At 37.5% G+C, this 20,511-nt stretch overlaps 1 protein-coding gene, 1 long non-coding RNA gene and 1 pseudogene across 3 annotated transcripts; 2 read left to right on the forward strand and 1 right to left on the reverse strand.

Annotated features, from left to right (window-relative positions):
• Positions 1-2,012: 2,012 nt before the first annotated feature.
• LOC111025622 (receptor-like protein EIX2) lies at positions 2,013-5,412 on the forward strand. The gene has a single exon (XM_022303511.2). The coding sequence runs from the start codon at positions 2,169-2,171 to the stop codon at positions 5,283-5,285; it is 3,117 nt and encodes a 1,038-aa protein (XP_022159203.1). The 5' UTR covers positions 2,013-2,168; the 3' UTR covers positions 5,286-5,412.
• Positions 5,290-9,654, forward strand: LOC148213091 (uncharacterized; annotated as a pseudogene).
• A 684-nt stretch (positions 9,655-10,338) lies between these two features.
• On the reverse strand, positions 10,339-15,582 carry LOC111025621 (uncharacterized). Of its 2 annotated transcripts, XR_015792772.1 has the most exons (4): positions 14,264-15,582; positions 11,844-13,957; positions 11,718-11,754; positions 10,339-10,673 (listed from the first exon to the last, which is right to left on the reverse strand). It is a non-coding gene; the product is annotated as an uncharacterized LOC111025621 (long non-coding RNA). The 2 variants fall into 2 exon arrangements; XR_015792771.1 differs by having other exon boundaries at positions 11,844-15,582.
• Between the last annotated feature and the right edge of the window lie 4,929 nt (positions 15,583-20,511).

The raw sequence follows: 20,511 nt of genomic DNA on the forward strand, positions 1-20,511 counted from the left end.
ATAATTTAGTTTATATTGTTCTAGTTGTGAGCTGTTGGATGTATTTTGTTTATTACGTGGAAAAGCATGCTTGTAAACGGTGCAGTGATTTAGAATGTGGGAAATTTACCTGTAGGTGGTCATGGGAGGGTTAGTGAAGTGGTGAAGGGTGAAGGGTAAAGGGACGGGTTGATAGTCCGTTAACTATGGGTGTTCTGACCTTAAAATGCATATAAATCGCTTGGAGGTTCAAAGCCTTGAGTAGTGGCCTTGAGAATAAATGACAAGGCCGAACGTCAAATTTCTGTAAACGAGTATTGGGGTCTTGGGGATAAATGTCAAGGACCAATACGCTGGGAAGTCATCGGTACCTTGGGGATAAACGGCAAGGACCGGTGCACAGTTCAGGCCTTGGGAATAAATGGCAAGGCCGAACGTCAAGTTTCTGTAGAGGAGTATTGAGGCCTTGGGGATAAATATCAAGGGTCAATGCGACTCGAGGAGTTAGGCTTGAGGGATTAAAGTAGAGTGGTGCTTGCGAAGTAGTGGTGCTAGGCCTTGGAAATAAATGGCAAGGTCGAACATCAAGTACTGTAAAAGGAAGGGGTGCGGTAACTTGGGAATAAATGTCAAGAGCCGTCATGCCTCGAGAAGTTAAGCGGGGAGTAACACAGGGGGGTGTACAGGAAGGTTTAGTACTATGAGACAAGGGCTAGTGAATCATGGGTTGTAGTCTTGGTAGTTCTGACGCATGGTTGTTGTATGTAAATGTCAAGTTATTGTTCGCTATCTCTCGCTGCCTATTTAATTGCCTTACTATTGTTTTATTCTATATGTCGTGACTGTGAGCATGATTTTTGTGCTAGTTAGGAAATGCTACTTACGGAGTACCTTACGTACTCACCCCTTTTTTTACCCTTATATGTTTTTAGGTGTGAACAGGGTCGACCGCGGTGATGACGTGGAGAGGGCTTGACCGAGGAGGGATCACTAGCCTAGTTAGTGAGGATAGAGGGAAGGGTCGTTGGGTACGAGTAGCATTGAGATTTATGTTATTGCTAGGTGTGGACCGAGGAGGAATTTTGTATTCTTTAGAACTACTTATTTTGTTATGGATGTTGCTGGTAAACGCGTCACTGTTGTCGTTGGAGTTTAGGTGTACGGTTGTTTTATTTATTTAAGAATTTTTGCCACTGAGGCGGATATGAGATGTTTCTGTTTTTAAATTGCCCACGGAGGGCGAAGTCCTGACAGTTTATGACATTTTTATTTCTGATAGAACGTATGGGAGTCGAAGCTTTATTTCGTTTAAATTATTTTCCCAGGGAGTTGCTTATCTCGTGTTTAGAGTTAAGACTAGCCAGGTGAATTATTTAGCGTTGCCTAGGATGATATATAAAATCGTGGGGCGTTACAGGGATGCTGGGTCGGCTGAGGTTGATGATCTCGGGCACATTTCTTCTTTAACGGTCCGACCTCTCGTCTCGTTTGGACCGTTTGTTCTCTATAACAATATATATGATATCATATTCTTTATGGTTTGCCGCTGGACCCTACAACATTTGGTGCAAGTTAGGTAAGACATAAGAATTAATTTATATGGTAGTTGGCTATCATGAGGTTTGAATTCATTCCTCCCAATTTACCCTAGCTTCTCTGGACCAATGAGCCACCGTTAGAGTTTCTACATTCAATATTTATAAATTATAGTTTTCTTTCATCATTATTGCATCAACAAATTTGAGTTATGTTCACTGTCTATTAATTAATATACATGTTTTTCTTTTTATGTTTGATAATATAGTTTACAAAATCTTTCGAGTTAAAAAAAATCAGGTTAAATCATGCATTAAAATCATGTCATCCGATTGTAATATCCCATCCGTCTCTATAGTTTAGAGGTGATTTATGCATTATGTAATTTTGAGTTCAACTTCTATAAAAATACTTTTTTATTATTATTATTATTATTATTATTTTTTTTTTTTTTGTTGAGAATTAGTCAAAGTCTTACAATAATATGATGTCTTTGATAATCGTTTGCGTATACTCATAGTAAAAAATTCATGGAAAATAGATACTTTTTCCATTCATAGACAGTGATAGGTTTCTTCAACTAATACACAACTTCAAACTGATTCCTTGTTATTAACTTCATCAAAATTGATTCCTTCCCACTTTGTACGCAGATGGATAGAAACAAATTTTCAAGAGCCTTTGAAATTCTCGTCCTCCTATCACTTTTCATGGCAACCAATGAACTATGCATCGAAACAGAGCGAGATGCACTTCTGAGACTCAAACAAGAGCTTCAAGACTCATCAAATCGTCTCTCATCCTGGATGGTTGGAACAGATTGTTGTCAATGGGCCGGAATTCGCTGCGACAACTCGACCGGCCATGTCGAAGAACTCGACCTTGCAAACACTGAATTTGAAGACATGAATTCTTTCGAAAGCCACAAGTTAAAGGGAAACTTAAGCGACTCCATCTTGAATTTGAAGCATATAACGCATATTGATCTTAGTTATAATGACTTTGAAGGGAGACAGATTCCAAGCTTCTTGGGGTCACTTGTAAGTTTGAAGTATCTCAACCTCACAAGTTCAGGATTTCAAGGATTGATACCTCATCAACTTGGAAATCTATCAAACTTGCAACAACTGAGTTTGCGAGGTAAATTGTTGTACAGTGAAGATCTTCAATGGCTTCAAGGGCTTCCTTCGTTGTTGAGCTTGGATTTGAGCCACACAAATCTCAGTAAAGCTACAAATTGGTTGTTGGAGATCAACAAGCTTCCTTGTTTGGTGGAATTGCATTTGTCCAATTGTGAGCTGAATCATATCACTCATTTGAGCCATGTAAATTTCACTACTTCTCTCTCCATTTTGGATGTTTCATCAAACCATTTCAATTCATTCATACCCAAATGGATATTCAGCCTTGCTAATCTTGTTTCACTTGATCTTAGTGGTAGTGATTTCCATGGTCCTCTTCCTAGAGGTTTTTCAAACTTGACATCCCTTCAAACCCTCAACATAGCCTCTAACAACTTAAATTCTTCACTACCAAATTGTTTGTTTAGTATTTCCACAATTTCTTCTTTAGATCTCTTAGATAATTACTTTGAAGGTCCAATTTCATGTGATTTTGGAAACTTGTCAGCTCTTACATATCTCGATCTTTCTTTCAATGATTTCAATTCCAGTACCATACCCAGTTGCTTATATTCTCTCCATAATCTTCAATATTTTCACCTTTCATATCTTGGCTTTCAAGGGAAGATCTCACGTCGCATTGCCAATCTTACCAATTTGGTTTCTCTTGACCTTTCATACAATGAATTCAATGGCAGCATACCAAGATCAATAGGAACTCTTTGCAGCTTGAGGTTCATTTCTTTGCAGCAAAACAAATTTAGCCACGAATTATCCGAATTACTCGACAACTTTTCGGGTTGCGTTAAGGATAGTTTGATTTTTTTGAATTTACGGAGCAGTAACATTTCGGGTCGTTTTACAAATCATATTGCTAATATGAGAAATCTGCAAACTCTTTACCTTCAGAGTAACTCCATTTTTGGCCCAATTCCAGAATCAATAGGAAATTTGTCTTCATTGGAGCTTATAGATCTGTCTCACAATGAAATAAATGAAACTCTTCCAAAAAGCATGGGATCTTTGTCGAGTTTACAAGTACTGAAAATTTCTTATAATCGCATGGAAGGCATTATATCGGAGGTTCACTTTGCCAATCTCATGAATCTAAGATATTTAGATATGTCTGGAAACAATTTGACATTAGTTTTCCTGGTTGGGTGGATTCCTCCTTTTAATCTTACACAAATAAGGTTAAGATCTTGCCACGTAGGTCCCAAATTTCCAAAATGGCTCAAATCACAAAACAGTGTTGATAGTATTGACCTATCTAATACTGGAATTTCAGACACTGTTCCAAATTGGTTTTGGAACTTGTCTACAACATATTCATTCTTGAATCTCTCTCATAATCAACTGTCGGGTAGAATTCAAAATATCGTTCTTAATATTAAATTTGTGTACCTTGGTTCTAATAAATTTCATGGCAACCTGCCTCGAATATCTGCTAGAGTTTTGGAGCTTGATCTTTCCAACAATTCATTCTCTGGAGACATTTCTCAAATCCTATGTCGTTTTAAGAGAACTCATAATGAATTGAACATTCTTCATCTTGAGAACAATCTTTTATCTGGCAACATTCCTGATTGTTGGAGGAAATGGAATTCCTTAAAGATTGTGAAATTGGGTAACAATAACTTGTCTGGCAAGCTACCAAGTTCTATGGGTTCTCTCAGCAACCTACAATCATTGCATCTACGCAACAACAATCTTGTGGGAGAAATTTCTCAATCCTTTGAAAATTGCTTGGAATTGATAATATTAGATCTCAGCTTCAATGCATTTCATGGAAGCATACCAGCATGGATTGGGACAAATCTTTCCAAACTTGTTGTTCTTATGCTTCGATCCAATCAGTTGAGTGGTTTAATCCCAAATGAACTTTGTCATCTCTCGTTTCTTCAAATCATGGACGTTGGGATTAACAACTTAATTGGGTCCATACCACATTGTTTTGGCAATTTTACAGCCATGGCTATCAAGATGCGTTTCTTTAAAGACATCTCGTATGTTGTTGGTGATTATCGCGGTGAATTGTTGGAGAAGGCATATGTAATGACCAAAGGAAGAGAGTTTGAATACGACAGTATCCTTGGCCTCGTGACGAGCATGGACCTTTCAAACAACAACCTATCGGGAGAAGTCCCTCGAGAAATCACCAAACTCGTTGTATTGAGATCTTTGAATCTCTCGAGAAATCATCTCAGAGGAAGTATTCCACGAGAGATTGGAAGCATGAAAGACTTAGAATCTCTCGATCTTTCAAGAAACCAACTCTCAGGGCAGATACCACCAAGCATGTCGGAGTTGACGTTCTTAAATTACTTGAACTTGACTTACAACAACTTGACAGGTCCCATACCAAGCAGCACACAACTGCAAGGCTTGGATCCGTCCAGCTTCGTAGGAAATGAGTTATGTGGACTACCGTTGACGAACAGTTGTCGAGAGGAAGGGACGAAACAAGAAAGAAAAAACGGAGATGCAAAGGAAGATGATGAAGATTATATTGACAACTGGTTTTATCTAAGTTTGGCAAATGGTTTCGTGGTTGGGTTTTGGGGGATTTGGGGTCCATTGTTGATTAGTAAGACTTGGAGACATGCCTATTTTAGGCACTTGACCACCCTGTGGCGAAAATTGTGTTGATACTATGTGTTTTGTTGCAAATAGTGTGTCTTATTAATTACTTTTGAAATATTTTCATCCAAGTAATAATGAACAAACTATATGTATTTGTGATCATGTAAAATGTGAATAAAGTGTTTTCAAAATATTTTGCAAACATGCAATAAATCTTAGGATTTGAGAGAATTCTGTTGTTAATTACTAATAGTCAGATAACGTGACTTCTAATAAATAAGAGCATGTTCTAAAGCCATACGGATTGGCTAAAGCGTGTATTATGTGTTGGCTGAAAATTATGAAATTTGGAGATTCATATTTATATTTTGAGTTTGATAGAGGTCTTATATCATAACAATAATAATAGAAAAATACAAAAATAATTATTTTCTTTTAAGTTTATAAACTAAAATAGACGCTATTGGAAGGTTTAAAAGGAAAAAAAGATACTTATTTTAATAATCTTGAGACTATAATGGATATTTTAAAATCAAGAACTTAAAAGTTGAATAAACTTGAAAGTTAGATTTAACTTTCCTATTGCAAGTTACATTTGTGTATTTTTTTCCTTTTTTTTTTTTTTGGTTCAAATCAGTAACCATGACGGGAGAATCTTCAAAGATAACAGATTGTGGCTCTAAGATTTCCAAAACCTGGTTCAATTCCTCCAGTTATCCTATCCAAATTACTTAATGGAGATAATTTTCTTCCTTGGTCTCACAGTGTTCGGATGTATATTCGTGGACAAGGTAGAATTGGCTACCTTACTGAAGATAAAAAAGCACCGGCGGCAGAAGATCCTTTATTTCATACATGGGATATTGAAAATTCTATGGTAATGACATGGTTAGTTAACTCTATGGATGAGGAGATCAGCACTAACTATATGTATTATTCTACAGCAAGTGAATTATGGAAAAACGTAAATGAGATGTATTCCGACTTAGAAAATCAATCATAGGCCTTTGAAATGACACTAAAACGCAGAGAAACACGACAAGGAACTGATACAGTTACAAAATATTTTAATTATTTAAAGAGGATTTGGCAAGACCTAGACCTTTTTGATACTCGTGTGGAAATCGTCGGAGGACTATAAACATCATCTAAAAACTATAGAAAATGATCGAATTTAAACATTCCTTGTCAGTCTAAATGTAGAATTTGATGAAGTCAGAGGTAGAATAATTGGTAGAAAACCACTTCCAAACATTAATGAAGTTTTTTCTGAAGTACGATGTGAAGAAAGTTGTAGGAATGTTATGCTCAGTAAGAAAACTACAAACAATACTATCGAAAGTTCTGCACTGGTGAATGAGGCAGCTGCTAATAAAGTTTCAAATCATCATAATAAAGGGAATGAGAAATCTTGTGTCTGGTGTGACTATTGTAATAAACTTCGACATACCCGTGAAACTTGCTGGAAACTTCATGGAAAACCGGCAAATTGGAAGAGTAATAAACCAGGTGAGAAGAGTAGTGGCAACCAAGCATCTAGTTCTTCCAATACGAATACTGTTGATTCTTACCATCAATAAAGAGCAAATTGATCAACATCTAAAGCTGCTAAAGACTAATTCATCATCTAGTAATGGTTCTTTGGTACAATTAGGTATTTATCCTTACGCCTTATCTTGTCTAAATTCATCTCGATGGATTATAGATTCTGCAGCCTCCAATCATATGACTAGCTCTTCTAAATTTTTCGAGTCTTACTCTCCTACATATTGCAATGAAAAAATTCGAATAGCAGACGGCAGTTTCTCTTCCATTACAGGAAAAGGAGCTATTCCATTAACATAAAATATAACCTTAAAAATTGTCTTTCATGTTCCTAAACTAGCATGCAATCTTTTATGTGTCAGTAAAATCTCTAAAGATTCTAACTGTCGTGTCACTTTCTTTGAAACTCATTGTCTCTTTCAGGATCAAGACTCGGGGAAGACGATGGACGTGCTAGGATGCTCAATGGTCTCTATTTCTTTGAAGAACTTCCAACTAGTAATAAACAAGCTCTAAATAGTATCGTTCTACATACTCTCAACCTTATAAGACTTCAAAACCTTTTTATTTAATTCATAGTGATGTATGAGGGCATTCCAAAATTTCAACTTATAGTGGGAAACGATGGTTTGTAACTTTCATTGATGATCGCACTTGTTTAACTTGGGTTTATTTAATGACAAAAAAAAAATGAAGTGAAAGACCTTTTATTCATTTAAAAAAATTGATTGAAACTCAATTTAAAACCAAAGTATTTTTCACTTAGATAATGAGACTGAATATTTCGATCATTACTTAGGCGAATTTTTTAAAAGTAAAGGCATTTTTCATCAATCTAATGGTCGTGACACTCCTCAACAAAATGGTATTGTGGAAAGAAAAAATAAACATTTACTTGAAGTTTCTCGTGCCACTATGTTTTCTATGCATCTTCCAAAATATTTATGTGGAGAAGCTGTTCTCACGACTGCTAATTTAATAAATCGTGTTGCCTTCTAAAGTTTTACACTTCAAAACTCCACTTGATTTTCTAAAAGAATTTTTTTTCCTAGTGTTCGTCTTTTCTCTAACCTACCAAAAAAAGTTTTTGGATATACTACTTATATTCACATCCCTAATCTTTGTTGATTTGAACTTGATCACCGGGCTATCAAATGTATCTTTGTAGGCTATGGCTCGACACAAAAATGTTATAAATGTCTTGATCCTACAACAAAGAAAATTTATGTGAGTATGGATGTCACTTTTTGGGAAAATCAATCCTTTTTTCTAAAAATTCCATTTAGGGGGAGGAATCGAGTTCTGAAGATAATTTTTGGGACATCTCTACTTCTCTCCCGAATATCATTTGTCCTTATATTCCTGATTTTTCAGTACCACGTGTGGAATATTTTCATCCACAGAGAGAAAAACCACCACAAAATGACCCTAGTGATATAAATAATGATCTTCAAGTTTATACTAGGGGACGATTCAATCAAAGAATGAAGATCATGGAACTGACTTGTCACCCTAGTCTACTACTCCGAGGAATGATATTGAAAATCCAGGTAATCAGTCTCCTATTCCTGATCAATCATCCATTCAAAAAATCTCACCTGATATATCTGATCTTAATGTTCCTATTGCCCTTAGGAAAGGTGTTCGTACTTGCACTAAATATCCTATTGCAAATTACTTTTCATATAAAAAACTGTCAGATAGTATTAAAGCCTTCACTTCTAAAATAAATAACTTGATTATTTCAAAGAACATACAAGAGGCCCTAAATGATTGAAATTGGAAATTAGCAGTCATGAAAGAGATGGATGCACCAAAACAAAACTGCACATGGGACATTGTAGATCTACCTAAAGAAAAAAAAACAGTGGGATGCAAATGAGTTTTCACTATAAAATGCAATGTTAATAGTAGTATTGAAAAATACAAAGCTAGATTGGTAGCCAAAGGCTTCACTCAAACTTATGGGATTGATTATCAAGAAACATTTGCCCTTGTTGCTAAGATTAACTCTATTAGAGTTCTTTTATATGTTGTTGTTAATTTAGATTGGCCTCTTCACCAATTAGATGTCAAAAATGTTTTTCTCAATGGAGATCTAGAAGAAGATGTATTTATGGATTTACCTCCTGGTTTTGAAATGGATATTGGAAATAACAAAGTATGCAAATTGAAGAAGTCTCTCTATGGCCTTAAACAATCTCCTAGAGCATGGTTTGAACGTTTTGAGAAAGCAGTCACTAGCTATGGTTTACTTAAAAGCCAAGAGGATCACACTATTTTTTATAAACACAATGAAAATGGTAAAATGGTTGTTTTGATTGTATATGTTGATGACATTATCCTTATAGGAAACGATGAAGATGGATTGAACTCTCTTAAGAAAAGACTTGCTAGTGAATTCCAAATTAAAGATTTGGGTACTTTAAAATATTTCTTAGAAATAGAATCCACTAGATCAAAAAAAAGGGATCTTTGTTAATCAAAGAAAATACATCATTGACTTACTTAAAGAAACAGGTTTTACTTGGCTGCAGGATTGCTGAAACTCCTATTGAACCTAATTTAAAATTACAGATTGCAAAAGATGATGATGAAGTTAAAGATAAGGAGAAATATCAAAGACTTGTGGGTAGACTTATATATTTGTCATCCTGATATTGCATTTGTTGTAAGTGTAGTTAGTCAATTCATGCATTCTCCTAGTTCAGTTCATTTTCAAGCAGTTTATAGGATCCTAAGATATCTGAAAGGAACTCCAAGCAAAGGTATACTATTCAGAAAACATGAACATTTGCAAGTTGAAGTTTATATCGATGCCGACTGGGCTGGTAGTGATACAGACAGACGTTGTACATCGGTTATTGTTCATTTGTTGGAGGTAACTTAGCTACCTGGCGAAGCAAAAAACAAAATGTAGTAGCAAGAAGTAGTGCTGAAGTAGAGTTTAGAGCTTTAGCTCATGGTATTTGTGAGGGTATATGAATCAAAAGGCTACTAGAGGAATTTAAGTTTACTCGAAAAGAACCTATTCGTATCTATTGTGACAACAAGGCTGCCATCTCCATAGCTCACAATCAAGTTCTACATGACAGGACAAAACATATTGAAGTCGACAAACACTTTATAAAAGAGAAGATCAATGCATGAGTAATATGTACCACCTACTTGCCAACTACAGTACAAATCTTTGATTTATTAACTAGAGGCCTTCCAAAACTGCAATTCGACAAGTTGATTGACAAGTTGGCAATGGAAGACATCTTCAAACTAGCTTGAGGGGGAGTGTTGGTTTTATATATTTTAGATAATTATCGTAAATATTTATTCTTTCCTTTTTTTATATAGGAATTCATAGTTTCCTATATTTTATGTAATTAGGAATTTATGTTTTAGTTTCCTTATTAAGGGAAGTTTCTCACATTTATTTAAAGGTGCCTAGTATTTTATTTTCAAGTAAGAAAAATTGTAACGACCTAGAATTTTCCACACGCTTCTAGGTCACGTTAACTACCCAACTACTTAAACTTAACCCCCAAATACGGCATGCCAACCCCTTATGCAAACAAGTATATATATCAAGTCCCAATTCTCATCAATTTAACAATAAATCAATCTGACAGGGTAGCATTCAATAACATTCGTGGACCACCCCACAAGACAAAATTATTAATCAAACTAGGCAAAACTCAATAAATGGAATAGAACTAAGATAGTCACCTATTCTCAAAATGAAATTAACAACAAAGGGGGAACCTCCCGATTATTCAAAAAACGACAAAAGTTTATTAACCATAACATAAGGTCTAAGCCAATCACTTAAACTAAGCAAGAGTGACTAGCAGCCTATGGTCCCCGCTCGTCATGTCTCCTCCGTCCCATCACCATGGTCGCCCACGAGTCCTTCACCTGAAACAACAATTTAGAGGGGGGGATGAGTATATAAAATATACTCCGTAAGTAGCCCTCGCCAACACATGCACACATCATGCTCAACTATATCCTGAAACACTCATAGTCATGCTTCTCAACACTTTATACATTCAAACATAACAGATTCCATAACATTTAGTGACAACCACAACTAGGAAAACATGTTAACAAGCAACCTTTGGACCCCCTAACATCTCAAATACCTCTACGTTCATCACAGCTACCCTAACCTTCCACGGTTATCCTTCCGAGTAGAGTCGGCCCCTGACCATTTATACCCAGAGCCCCGACCCTGCTGCATCGGCCCTCGACCATTTATACCCGAGGCCCCGATGACTTCACCATCTATTGGCCCTTGACCATTTGTACCCAAGGCCCCAATAGTCTTCCCTCCAAATAACTCCTCGTATCGACCCTCGACCATTTATACCCGAGGCCTCGATACTCCATTCGTGACGTATCAGCCCCCGACCATTTATACCCGAGGCCCTGACACTCACTCCTTCACTCCACTAGTGACGTATCAGCCCCCGACCATTCATACCCGAGGCCCTGACACCCAATCTTTCATTCCTTCCAAAAATCCAACTTTCACCAGACTCTTACTATATACTTTCTTTTACCATTAACCCTGCATCTTTCAACTCACAAGTACAGTTTAGCATGCTTTCACAACTTTAACAACTTCCTAATAACGAAATAATAACCCAAATCATGCTCAATATCTAACATTATTATTTAACAAGTATTACCAAGGATAATAGCTCACTAAACACGCCAAACAAAACATGCATATCCAGGCAACAAACATTACCACAGCAATGCTCACAGTTCATCAAAGCAGAAAACTCACCATTTTTCATCGACAAATATCCAACACCATTCCAAGTATATCGACTAACACCATAAAAATTATTTAGCACAACGACGTCACAAAATTAACATTAAATACTACAAAATCAGCATGTTAGAGACCATCGAGCATACATTAACACACGCACCCGCCCTTTGTCTACTTACCCACAACCGTGCCCTTAAGTTTTGCGTCGACCTCACCCTAGGCACACCAAAACAGAAAATACAGCACGTTACGTATGCTATTTATCCTTCGAAATTAACTCTAAAAGGGTTCGAATGACGCATTACCACCAAGACCGACTTCGTATAGATGTGGGTCACCTAGATCTAGCTCGCCAAGGTGTGGGTAGCCTAAATCGAGCTTCGAACGGATGTGGGTCACCGCCAAACGTCCTAAACACCGCTGTAACGTACAATTCTGCCGCCGTTCCACTGCTGTACCGTCGTTCGCCGTGCGCCGCCGCGAGGGGGAGGCCGCGCTGGTTCGTGGTAGATCGTCGGGGCGCGCCGCCGCTGCTGCAGGCCGTCAGAATGTTGGGGAGTCACGCTGCCGGTCCGCCGCTGTAGCAGCCGCCGTGCGCCGCTGCGAGGAGAGCCACGCCGCCGCTGTACCTGTTACGAAACGCCGCCGCTGGAGCGCCGGGAGTCGCCGGCCACCGCTCGTGGTGTCTTCGTCCGCTGCTGCTACGGGTCGTCGTCCCGTTCGGAGTGGCTAGCAGCACCGGTGCTGCGTCGAGGCGTCGGAGAAGCTACCGGAAAACGAGAGGAGGCGCGGCGGGATTGGGAACGAAGAGGAAGTCGGGAAACGGCTAGGGTATAAGAAAAAGAAGAAGAAAGAAAAGGAGCTTGGGGCTAGGGTTTTCTTTTCCTTTTGTTTTGTTTTAAAAGCCACATTACCTCAATGGAGGCCCAACCATCCAAGCCCAAGAGAAAGGAGGGGAATTTTAAAACAAGACCCAACATACAGAGTTCGGTAATTATTAATTTAATTGGATTTTTTTCTTAGAGCCCGATAAATATAGATAAATTTAATTAACAATCAATTTAAAATCAAATGAAAAATCTCCTGATTCGAGACTAACTAATCTGAGGGACTCGGGGCGTTACAAAAATAATAATATTTTTCCTTCTTCTAAAAATTGACTCAAATCAATATGGGTAGGTGCAGACATCTCAGCAGGAGGTGTAGTCATCTCAATAGTAGCAACATAAGTTGGAGTGGCTGCCATAATATTGTCAATATCATTAGTAGGTGATGGGTTATCTGCCACGAGAGTATCAAAGAGAGCAGGTACATTTCTGCCATCTGCAGAAGTTGTAGAACTTGGAACAAAAGAGGGAGACTCATCAAGTGTTTCAACAACATACGAAGGGAGTACAAAATCAGTAAATACATCAGTACTAGAAGCATCATGTTGTGGAAAGGGAAATATTCCTCATGAAACATGACATTTCTTGAAATGAAAATCTGCTTCTTACTAATATTATTTAATTTGTAGCCCTTGATCCTTGAAGGATACCCAATGAACACATAAGGGACGATGCGTGGATCAAACTTCCGTTTGTGAGAACTCAAAGTGGAAGCATAACGGAGACAACCAATCGCACGTTGAGAAGAGTAATCAACATCTTTATGGTGTAGAACAATGAATGGAGTGACATTTGACAATAGAGGCATAAGGGTTCAATTAATAAGATAAGCAGTAGTTAAGACACAATCACCCCAAAAACGTAGAGGAACACGAGATTGAAAAAACAAATCTCGAGCAACATTTAACAAATGCTGATGTTTATTGCTCAACTACTGAATTTTTGTGAGGACGTTCAACACATGAAAATTGATGCACGGTACCTTTGGATGCAAATAAATTAGTAAATTGAAGTTCTGGTGCATTATCTGATCGAAAAACTTTAATCACTTTTGAAAATTGAGTCTCAACAAGCTTAAAGAAGCGATGAATGATATGCAACACATCAGATTTATACTTCATCAAATATAACAAGGTATAACGAGAACAATCGTCAACAATGGTAAGAAATATGAGTAACCATTATATGTTGAAGTATGAAACGGACCCCAAACATCACAGTGGACTAAGTAAAAAACAGAATCAGCCACATTATTGTTTGTAACAAAAGACAGATGACATTGTTTAGCTAAGGGACAAACTGAACAAGGAGAATCAGTACATCGATCAGGCAAATCTAAAACATTTTTTAAAAGAGCTAGACGTGTAGGAGATAAATGTCCTAAACGATTGTGCCAAGTATTTATGGAAGCTTTACAAAGAAATGCAGCAGTAACATTGGTGCAAGCTGACCGAGAGAACAAGTATAAGTCGTTCAAATAACTAGCCTTCCCAATCGTCCTTGAAAGTGATTTGTCCTGGATAACACAAGAACTAGTAGAAAAAATAACTGAGTATGCACCGGAACTTAGTAATGAACTGACAGAGAGTAAATTGAATGTGAAATCGAGGACAAACAAAACATCGTGAAGTAGAAGGTCATCTGAGATGTATATATATCACCCACATAATCAACATGAATTCGGGCAACTTTAGGCAGAATGACTAAAGTATTCAAAACAAGATGTATGTTGGAAAATAACCCTCTCGTATGACAAATGTGAATGGAAGCATCCAAATCAACAAACCAAGCATCTGAAATGTTTTCTGTAATTGAAGATAAAGCTAGAAACCAAGTACCTGCTACGTGAGTCACAGGATTCGTAGAGATAGGCTAAGATTTTGGTCCTGATAGGTGAGTATTGAGCATGTCCATTAGTTGTGCATATTGGTTGGGATTCAAACTAGCAAAGAAAGCTGGTTGATTTGAAGAAACAGTGGTTGTTGTGGCTGAAGAGGAGGCCAATTTTTTAGCAGGAGAAACAATACTTGAGTTTGAAGGATATCCTGATGTGTTGAATGAATTCCGTCGTTTATAGCCTGGTGGATACCCATGAAGCTTGTAGCAATGCTCGATTGTATGTCCTTTAAGACCACATTGAGTACAATGAGGACGTTGATATACTCTTTTGCAAAACGATCATTCACAGGCCGTTTAGAAGTCTCGATAGCAGCAACCAAAGCGATTGAATCTGGAGTGGAAATCGATCGTTGGTGTTCTTCTTGAATTATAAGAGAAAAAACCTTATTAATTGGTGGAATAGGTTCCATTAAAAGAATTTGTGCTTTGACTCTAGCATAAGACTCATTTAGCCCTATCAGGAACACCATTATGTACTCTGAATTGAAGTAATCAAAGATTTGCTTTAGTCCTCCGTAAGTACAGGTTCTGGGAGGGCGATATTCACATAATTCTTGCCAAACTATTTTAAGTTTAGTATAATAAACCTCTACAAATGAGATTCCTTGAGTAATCGTCACAAATTCCTTCCGAAGTTGATAAATCCCCGGTCCATTACTTTGTTGAAAGCGATCCTTAAGTTCCTCCTATATGTCTTGTGCCGAATATGAGTAAATGAGACTAGCTGCTATCTCTTTGGAAACTGAATTCATTATCCAAGAAATTACCACATCATTGTTCCATTTCCAGGCATGTAGCATATCAACACTTGGTTTCTTGATAGTTCCATGATTGATTCCTATTTTATTTTTGGTCGAAAGGGCAATTAGCATTGCACGATTCCAAGAAGTGTAGTTATTGGCTCCTGATAGTTGCTGAGTAACAAGGATAGTAGCAAGACCGAAAGAGTGATGAAAAAGAAATGGGTTCAATTGCGATTCAAAATTGGAAGAATTTTTGACCTGACATCTCCGATTGTACTTGCGAAAATGGAGGAATTGATGATAGATGAACCAATGGTGGAGCAAGTGCGGCAACTCGGAAGATGTAGCGAAGGATGGAATCGACGACGGCACCAGATCATCCAAAACGAATCATAGCAATTCGATAATAGAAAATAAGAGAAAATTATCTATGCTCAGATACCACATCACTGATATGGGAGAATTGAAATCTGTTATTATTTACATATTATCTTACTCAACAAATAATAATATCTCACAGTACATATATATAAAGGGGGAGACCTAGCTAATTTTAGTAAAAATAATTAACGCAAGCAGTTAACAAACTAACTATAGTTAACAAAATATTAACAAACTAACCATAGGTAAATACAACTAATAATGGCAATTGTTAAGGCATTTAGAGAGAGTTTTGTACAGCATTTGTGAAGTCCATTGTAATATTCACAATCATAGTAGAACCCTCACATAGCGGAACATTGGACGAAGCCCGTGCTTGGGGTGAACTAGTATAAATCTCTGTGTCATTTCGTCTCTCTCTCATATTCCTTTATTGTATTGTTTATCTAAGATTTGTTCATAACTGTGGAAGGGGAAAAATCAATTTGTTGGGTAGCTCGTGTTAGAGGACTAGTGAATTGCACATTTGGCATATTTTTCCTAAGATACTTGTCTATGGAGTGGAATATGCAAGTCTTGAAGGAGGAAAGATATACAAGGTCAGAAGTTGTACTGGTCATGACGCGATATTTAACTTCAGCACGCTTCTTGGAGGACTAAGAGATAAGATTTGAACCAAGGAAAATGCAATATCTTGATGTGCTTTTTCAAGTGATATGACAGCCACCCAATCTATATCATATAAAGCATACAAGTTTAGTAAGCTATGTTTTTTAAATAATATATCGTGGTTTAATGTGCCTTAGAGGTAACGAATGATCATTTTGACTGCACGAAGGGGTTGCATTTGAGGGTATCGGAGGTGTTGACATACTTTATTGATAGTGTAGACACCGTATTTGGTTCGACTCAATTTGATTTGATTCATCGAAGGCGTTAACACAATGTTATGTCATAATTCAAAACATGCGCTCACCCAAGTCAGACGAGCAACTCGAAAGGCAGATGGTTTAGCTACAGAGACATGTGTTGGCTTTTTCGAGCTTCAATCATACCATATGTTTTGATGATAACAAACTTAATCTATTGATGATTTTTGTGTTTCAAAGTGTCCATAGCGTAGAGCATAACAAGACAAATCCAACGCAATTTGAATGGCTCAAATCAGAGTTTAAATGAAGAAGTTATGATCGAAACAAGTCGAACGAAAAATACCCGAGAAGATGACGTGGACAAACATTATGGCGAGCTGTATTGTTGAAAAAAAAAAGAAACAAAGAAAAAAAAAAGAGAAAGAAAGATTGAAAAAAAATGAAAATGAAAAAAAAAAGGTAAAAAGTTACCGTTTGAAAAAGAAAAAAAAAAGAAAAAAAAAATCATAGTTACCGTTACATATATATATATATATTATATTATATTATTATTATATATTATATTATAATATAATGTAATCATTACTTTTAAAAATTCAATCTCCACCTTTCATCTTCCATCATTAAAATCAAATGGCCGAAATTGATTTTAGTTTCAAATCAACTTTACTCACTTTCCTCTCCTATTTAAACCCCTCTTCTCTCCCATTTTATATATACCAATTTTCTTATTTTCCTCTATAATCCATTGTTCTTCTCTCCAACCTCTCAATTCTACTTCTATTTTTATTCTTGTGAGAGATTTTCTTGTGTGAGGATTGATGTATTTGTGAGCTTAAATTTGTAAATCTACTCTATTTGAGAGTTTTAGTGTGTGAAAAATTCTTATTTCCACACTTATTTGGGTTTCGTTCTTGAGCCCGGTAAAGGAACGGAGTGTGGGTTTTAATCTTTGTCCCAAGAAAAAGATTGAGTTTAGTTCTAGATCCCGTAAAAAGAGCGGTTTGTAAGGTTTGGTCTCGATCCCGCAAAAGGACTGGGTTTCCAATCTTGAACCCGTAAAAGGATCGTGCTTAGTGGAAAATCTCAAGAGGTGCTCGGGGAGTGGAGTAGGCCGAGGGTTTGCCGAACCACTATAAATCTCTTGCGTGACGTTTTCTCTATCCCTACTTTTTATTTATTGCAATTTATCTTTTAAGTATATTTTCTTTTATTGCAAGTATATATTGTGCTTATTTTGAATATTTGTTTCATGATATTTTGAGTTGCTTTAAATATTGCATAAATTGTTTTTGTTTAAAAAATTTACTTGGTTATTTGATTTATGCTTAAATTCGAAAATTTTTAGTAAATTGATCTTCAACACTATTCACCCCCCTCTAGTGTTGTCATACCGATCCATCATTTGGTATCAGAGCGGGTTGCTCTTTTTCGAATCAAAAATATATTTCAAAAACTATTTTGGTTGAGTTTCTCTCCAACAAGTGATTTTGTACCAAGATTTCTCTTATTTGAAAATTTTATCTCATAAAATATTTTGAAAATTATTTGAGAAATTTTTTAAATTATCTTTCAAAATATTTTTTTTGAAAAGTTTGAAAAACTTAATTGTTAGAGCATTATGGCAAACTTTTTGGAAAATGGAATTGTTGAAGGTCAAATGTTGCTAAATTATGCATATTGGAAAGCTAGAATGAAAATCTATTTACAATCTATTGACTTGAATTTATGGTTAAATGTTGCTAAAGGTCCTTTTATTCCCATGAAGAAAATAGATGGTAAAGATGTGCCTAAGTTACAAGATGAGTATGATGAAAATGAAATGAAAAAGTGTTCTTTTAATGCTAAGGCTATGAATTGTTTATATTGTGCTTTATGTAAGGATGAATTTAATAGAATATCTATGTGTACTTCGGCTAAAGAAATTTGGAATATTCTTGAAGTCACTCATGAGGGAACAAACCAAGTTAAAGAGTCTCAAATTAGCATGCTTGTTCATAATTATGAATTATTTAAGATGGATGCTAATGAGTCAATTACCGATATGTTTACTCGATTTACTAACATTATAAATGCCTTGAAGGGTCTTCGTAAAGAGTATACAACATCTGAAAATGTTAGGAAAATTCTTAGGTATAACGACCCAGAATTTTCCGCACACCTCTAGGTCACATTAACTACCCAACTAATTAAACTTAACCCCGACTACATCCTGCCAACTTCCTATGCAAACAAACATATAAAATCAAGTTCCAATCCTCATCAATTTAACGATAAATCAATCTCATTGAATAACATTCAACAACATTCGTGAACCACTTCACGAGGCAAGTTTATTATTCAATCTATATGAATCTAAATAAATGGAATAAAACTCAAATAGGCACCTATCCCGAAGTGAAACTAACAATAAGGGAAAAATCTCTCAATTATTCAAATACGAATAAACCGTTTATTGGCCATAACATAAGGCCTTAACCAATGACTTAAACTAAACAGGAGTAACTAAGCAGCCTATAGTCCTCGCTCGTCATGTCTCCTCCGTCCCATCACCATGGTCACCCACGAGTCCTTCACCTGAAACAATCATTGTAGAGAGGGGGGTGAGTACATAAAATATACTCCGTAAGTAGCCCTCACCAACACACACACACGTCATGCTCAACTATATCAAGAAACATTCGTAATCATGCTTTTCAATACATTATGCATTTAAAACATATACACATTTCGTAACATATTAGTGAGAACCACAACCAGGAAACATGTTAACAACCAACCTCCAGTCTCCCTAACATTACCAGTACCTCTATTCTTATCACGGTTATCCTACCCTTCCACAGCTATCTCCTTCGAGTAGAGTCGGCCCCTGACCATTTATACCCAGAGCCTCGACCCTGCTGCATCGGCCCTCGACCATTTATACCCGAGGCCTCGATGACTTCACCATCTATTGGCCCTTGACCATTTGTACCCAAGGCCCCAATAGTCTTTCCTCCAAAGGACTCCTCGTATCGACCCTCGACCATTTATACCCGAGGCCTCGATACTCCGTTAGTGACGTATCAGCCCCCGACCATTTGTACCCGAGGCCCTAACACTCACTCCTTCACTCCACTAGTGGCGTATCAGCCCCCGACCATTTATACCCAAGGCCCTGACACCCACTCTTTCATTCCTTAAAAAAAAAAATCCAACTTTGACCAGAGTCTTACTATATATTTTCTTTTACCACTAACCCTGCACCTTTCAACTCACAAGTACAGTTCATCATGCTTTCACAACTTTATCAACTTTCTAATAACGAAATGACAACCCAATCATGCTCAATATCCAACATCAGTATTTAACAAGTATTACTAAGGATAATAACTCACTAAACACGCCGAACAAAACATACATATCCAGGCAACAAACATTACCACAGCAATACTCACAGTTTAGCAAAGCAGAAAACTCACCATTTTTCATCGACAAATATCCAACACCATTCCAAGTATATCGACTAACACCATAAAAATTATTTAGCACAACAACGTCACAAAATTAACATTAAATACTACAAAATCAGCATGTTAGAGACCATCGAGCATACATTAACACACGCACCCGCCCTTTGTCTACTTACCCACAACCGTGCCCTTAAGTTTTGCGTCGACCTCACCCTAGGCACACCAAAACAGAAAATACAGCACGTTACGTATGCTATTTATCCTTCGAAATTAACTCTAAAAGGGTTCGAATGACGCATTACCACCAAGACCGACTTCGTATAGATGTGGGTCACCTAGATCTAGCTCGCCAAGGTGTGGGTAGCCTAAATCGAGCTTCGAACGGATGTGGGTCACCGCCAAACGTCCTAAACACCGCTGTAACGTACAATTCTGCCGTCGTTCCACTGCCGTACCGTCGTTCGCCGTGCGCCGCCGCGAGGGGGAGGCCGCGCTGGTTCGTTGCAGATTGCCGGGGCGCGCCGCCGCTGCTCCAGGTCGTCGTGCACCGCTGCGAGGAGGGGGGCCGCGCCGCCGCTGTACTTGTTACGGAGCGCAGCCGCTGGAGCGTCGGGAGTCGCCGGCCGCCGCTGCTCGAACGTCGCCAAGGAAAGATCGCGCCCGACCGCCGCTGCTCGAACGCCGCCGAGGGAAGGTTGCGCCGCCGCTGCTCGTGGAACCCGTGCACAGAACCGCCGCG

The sequence above is a fragment of the Momordica charantia genome, assembly GCF_013281855.1.
Source record: "Momordica charantia cultivar OHB3-1 chromosome 1 unlocalized genomic scaffold, Mcharantia_2.0 BLBB01000001.1, whole genome shotgun sequence".
Taxonomy (NCBI): domain Eukaryota; kingdom Viridiplantae; phylum Streptophyta; class Magnoliopsida; order Cucurbitales; family Cucurbitaceae; genus Momordica; species Momordica charantia.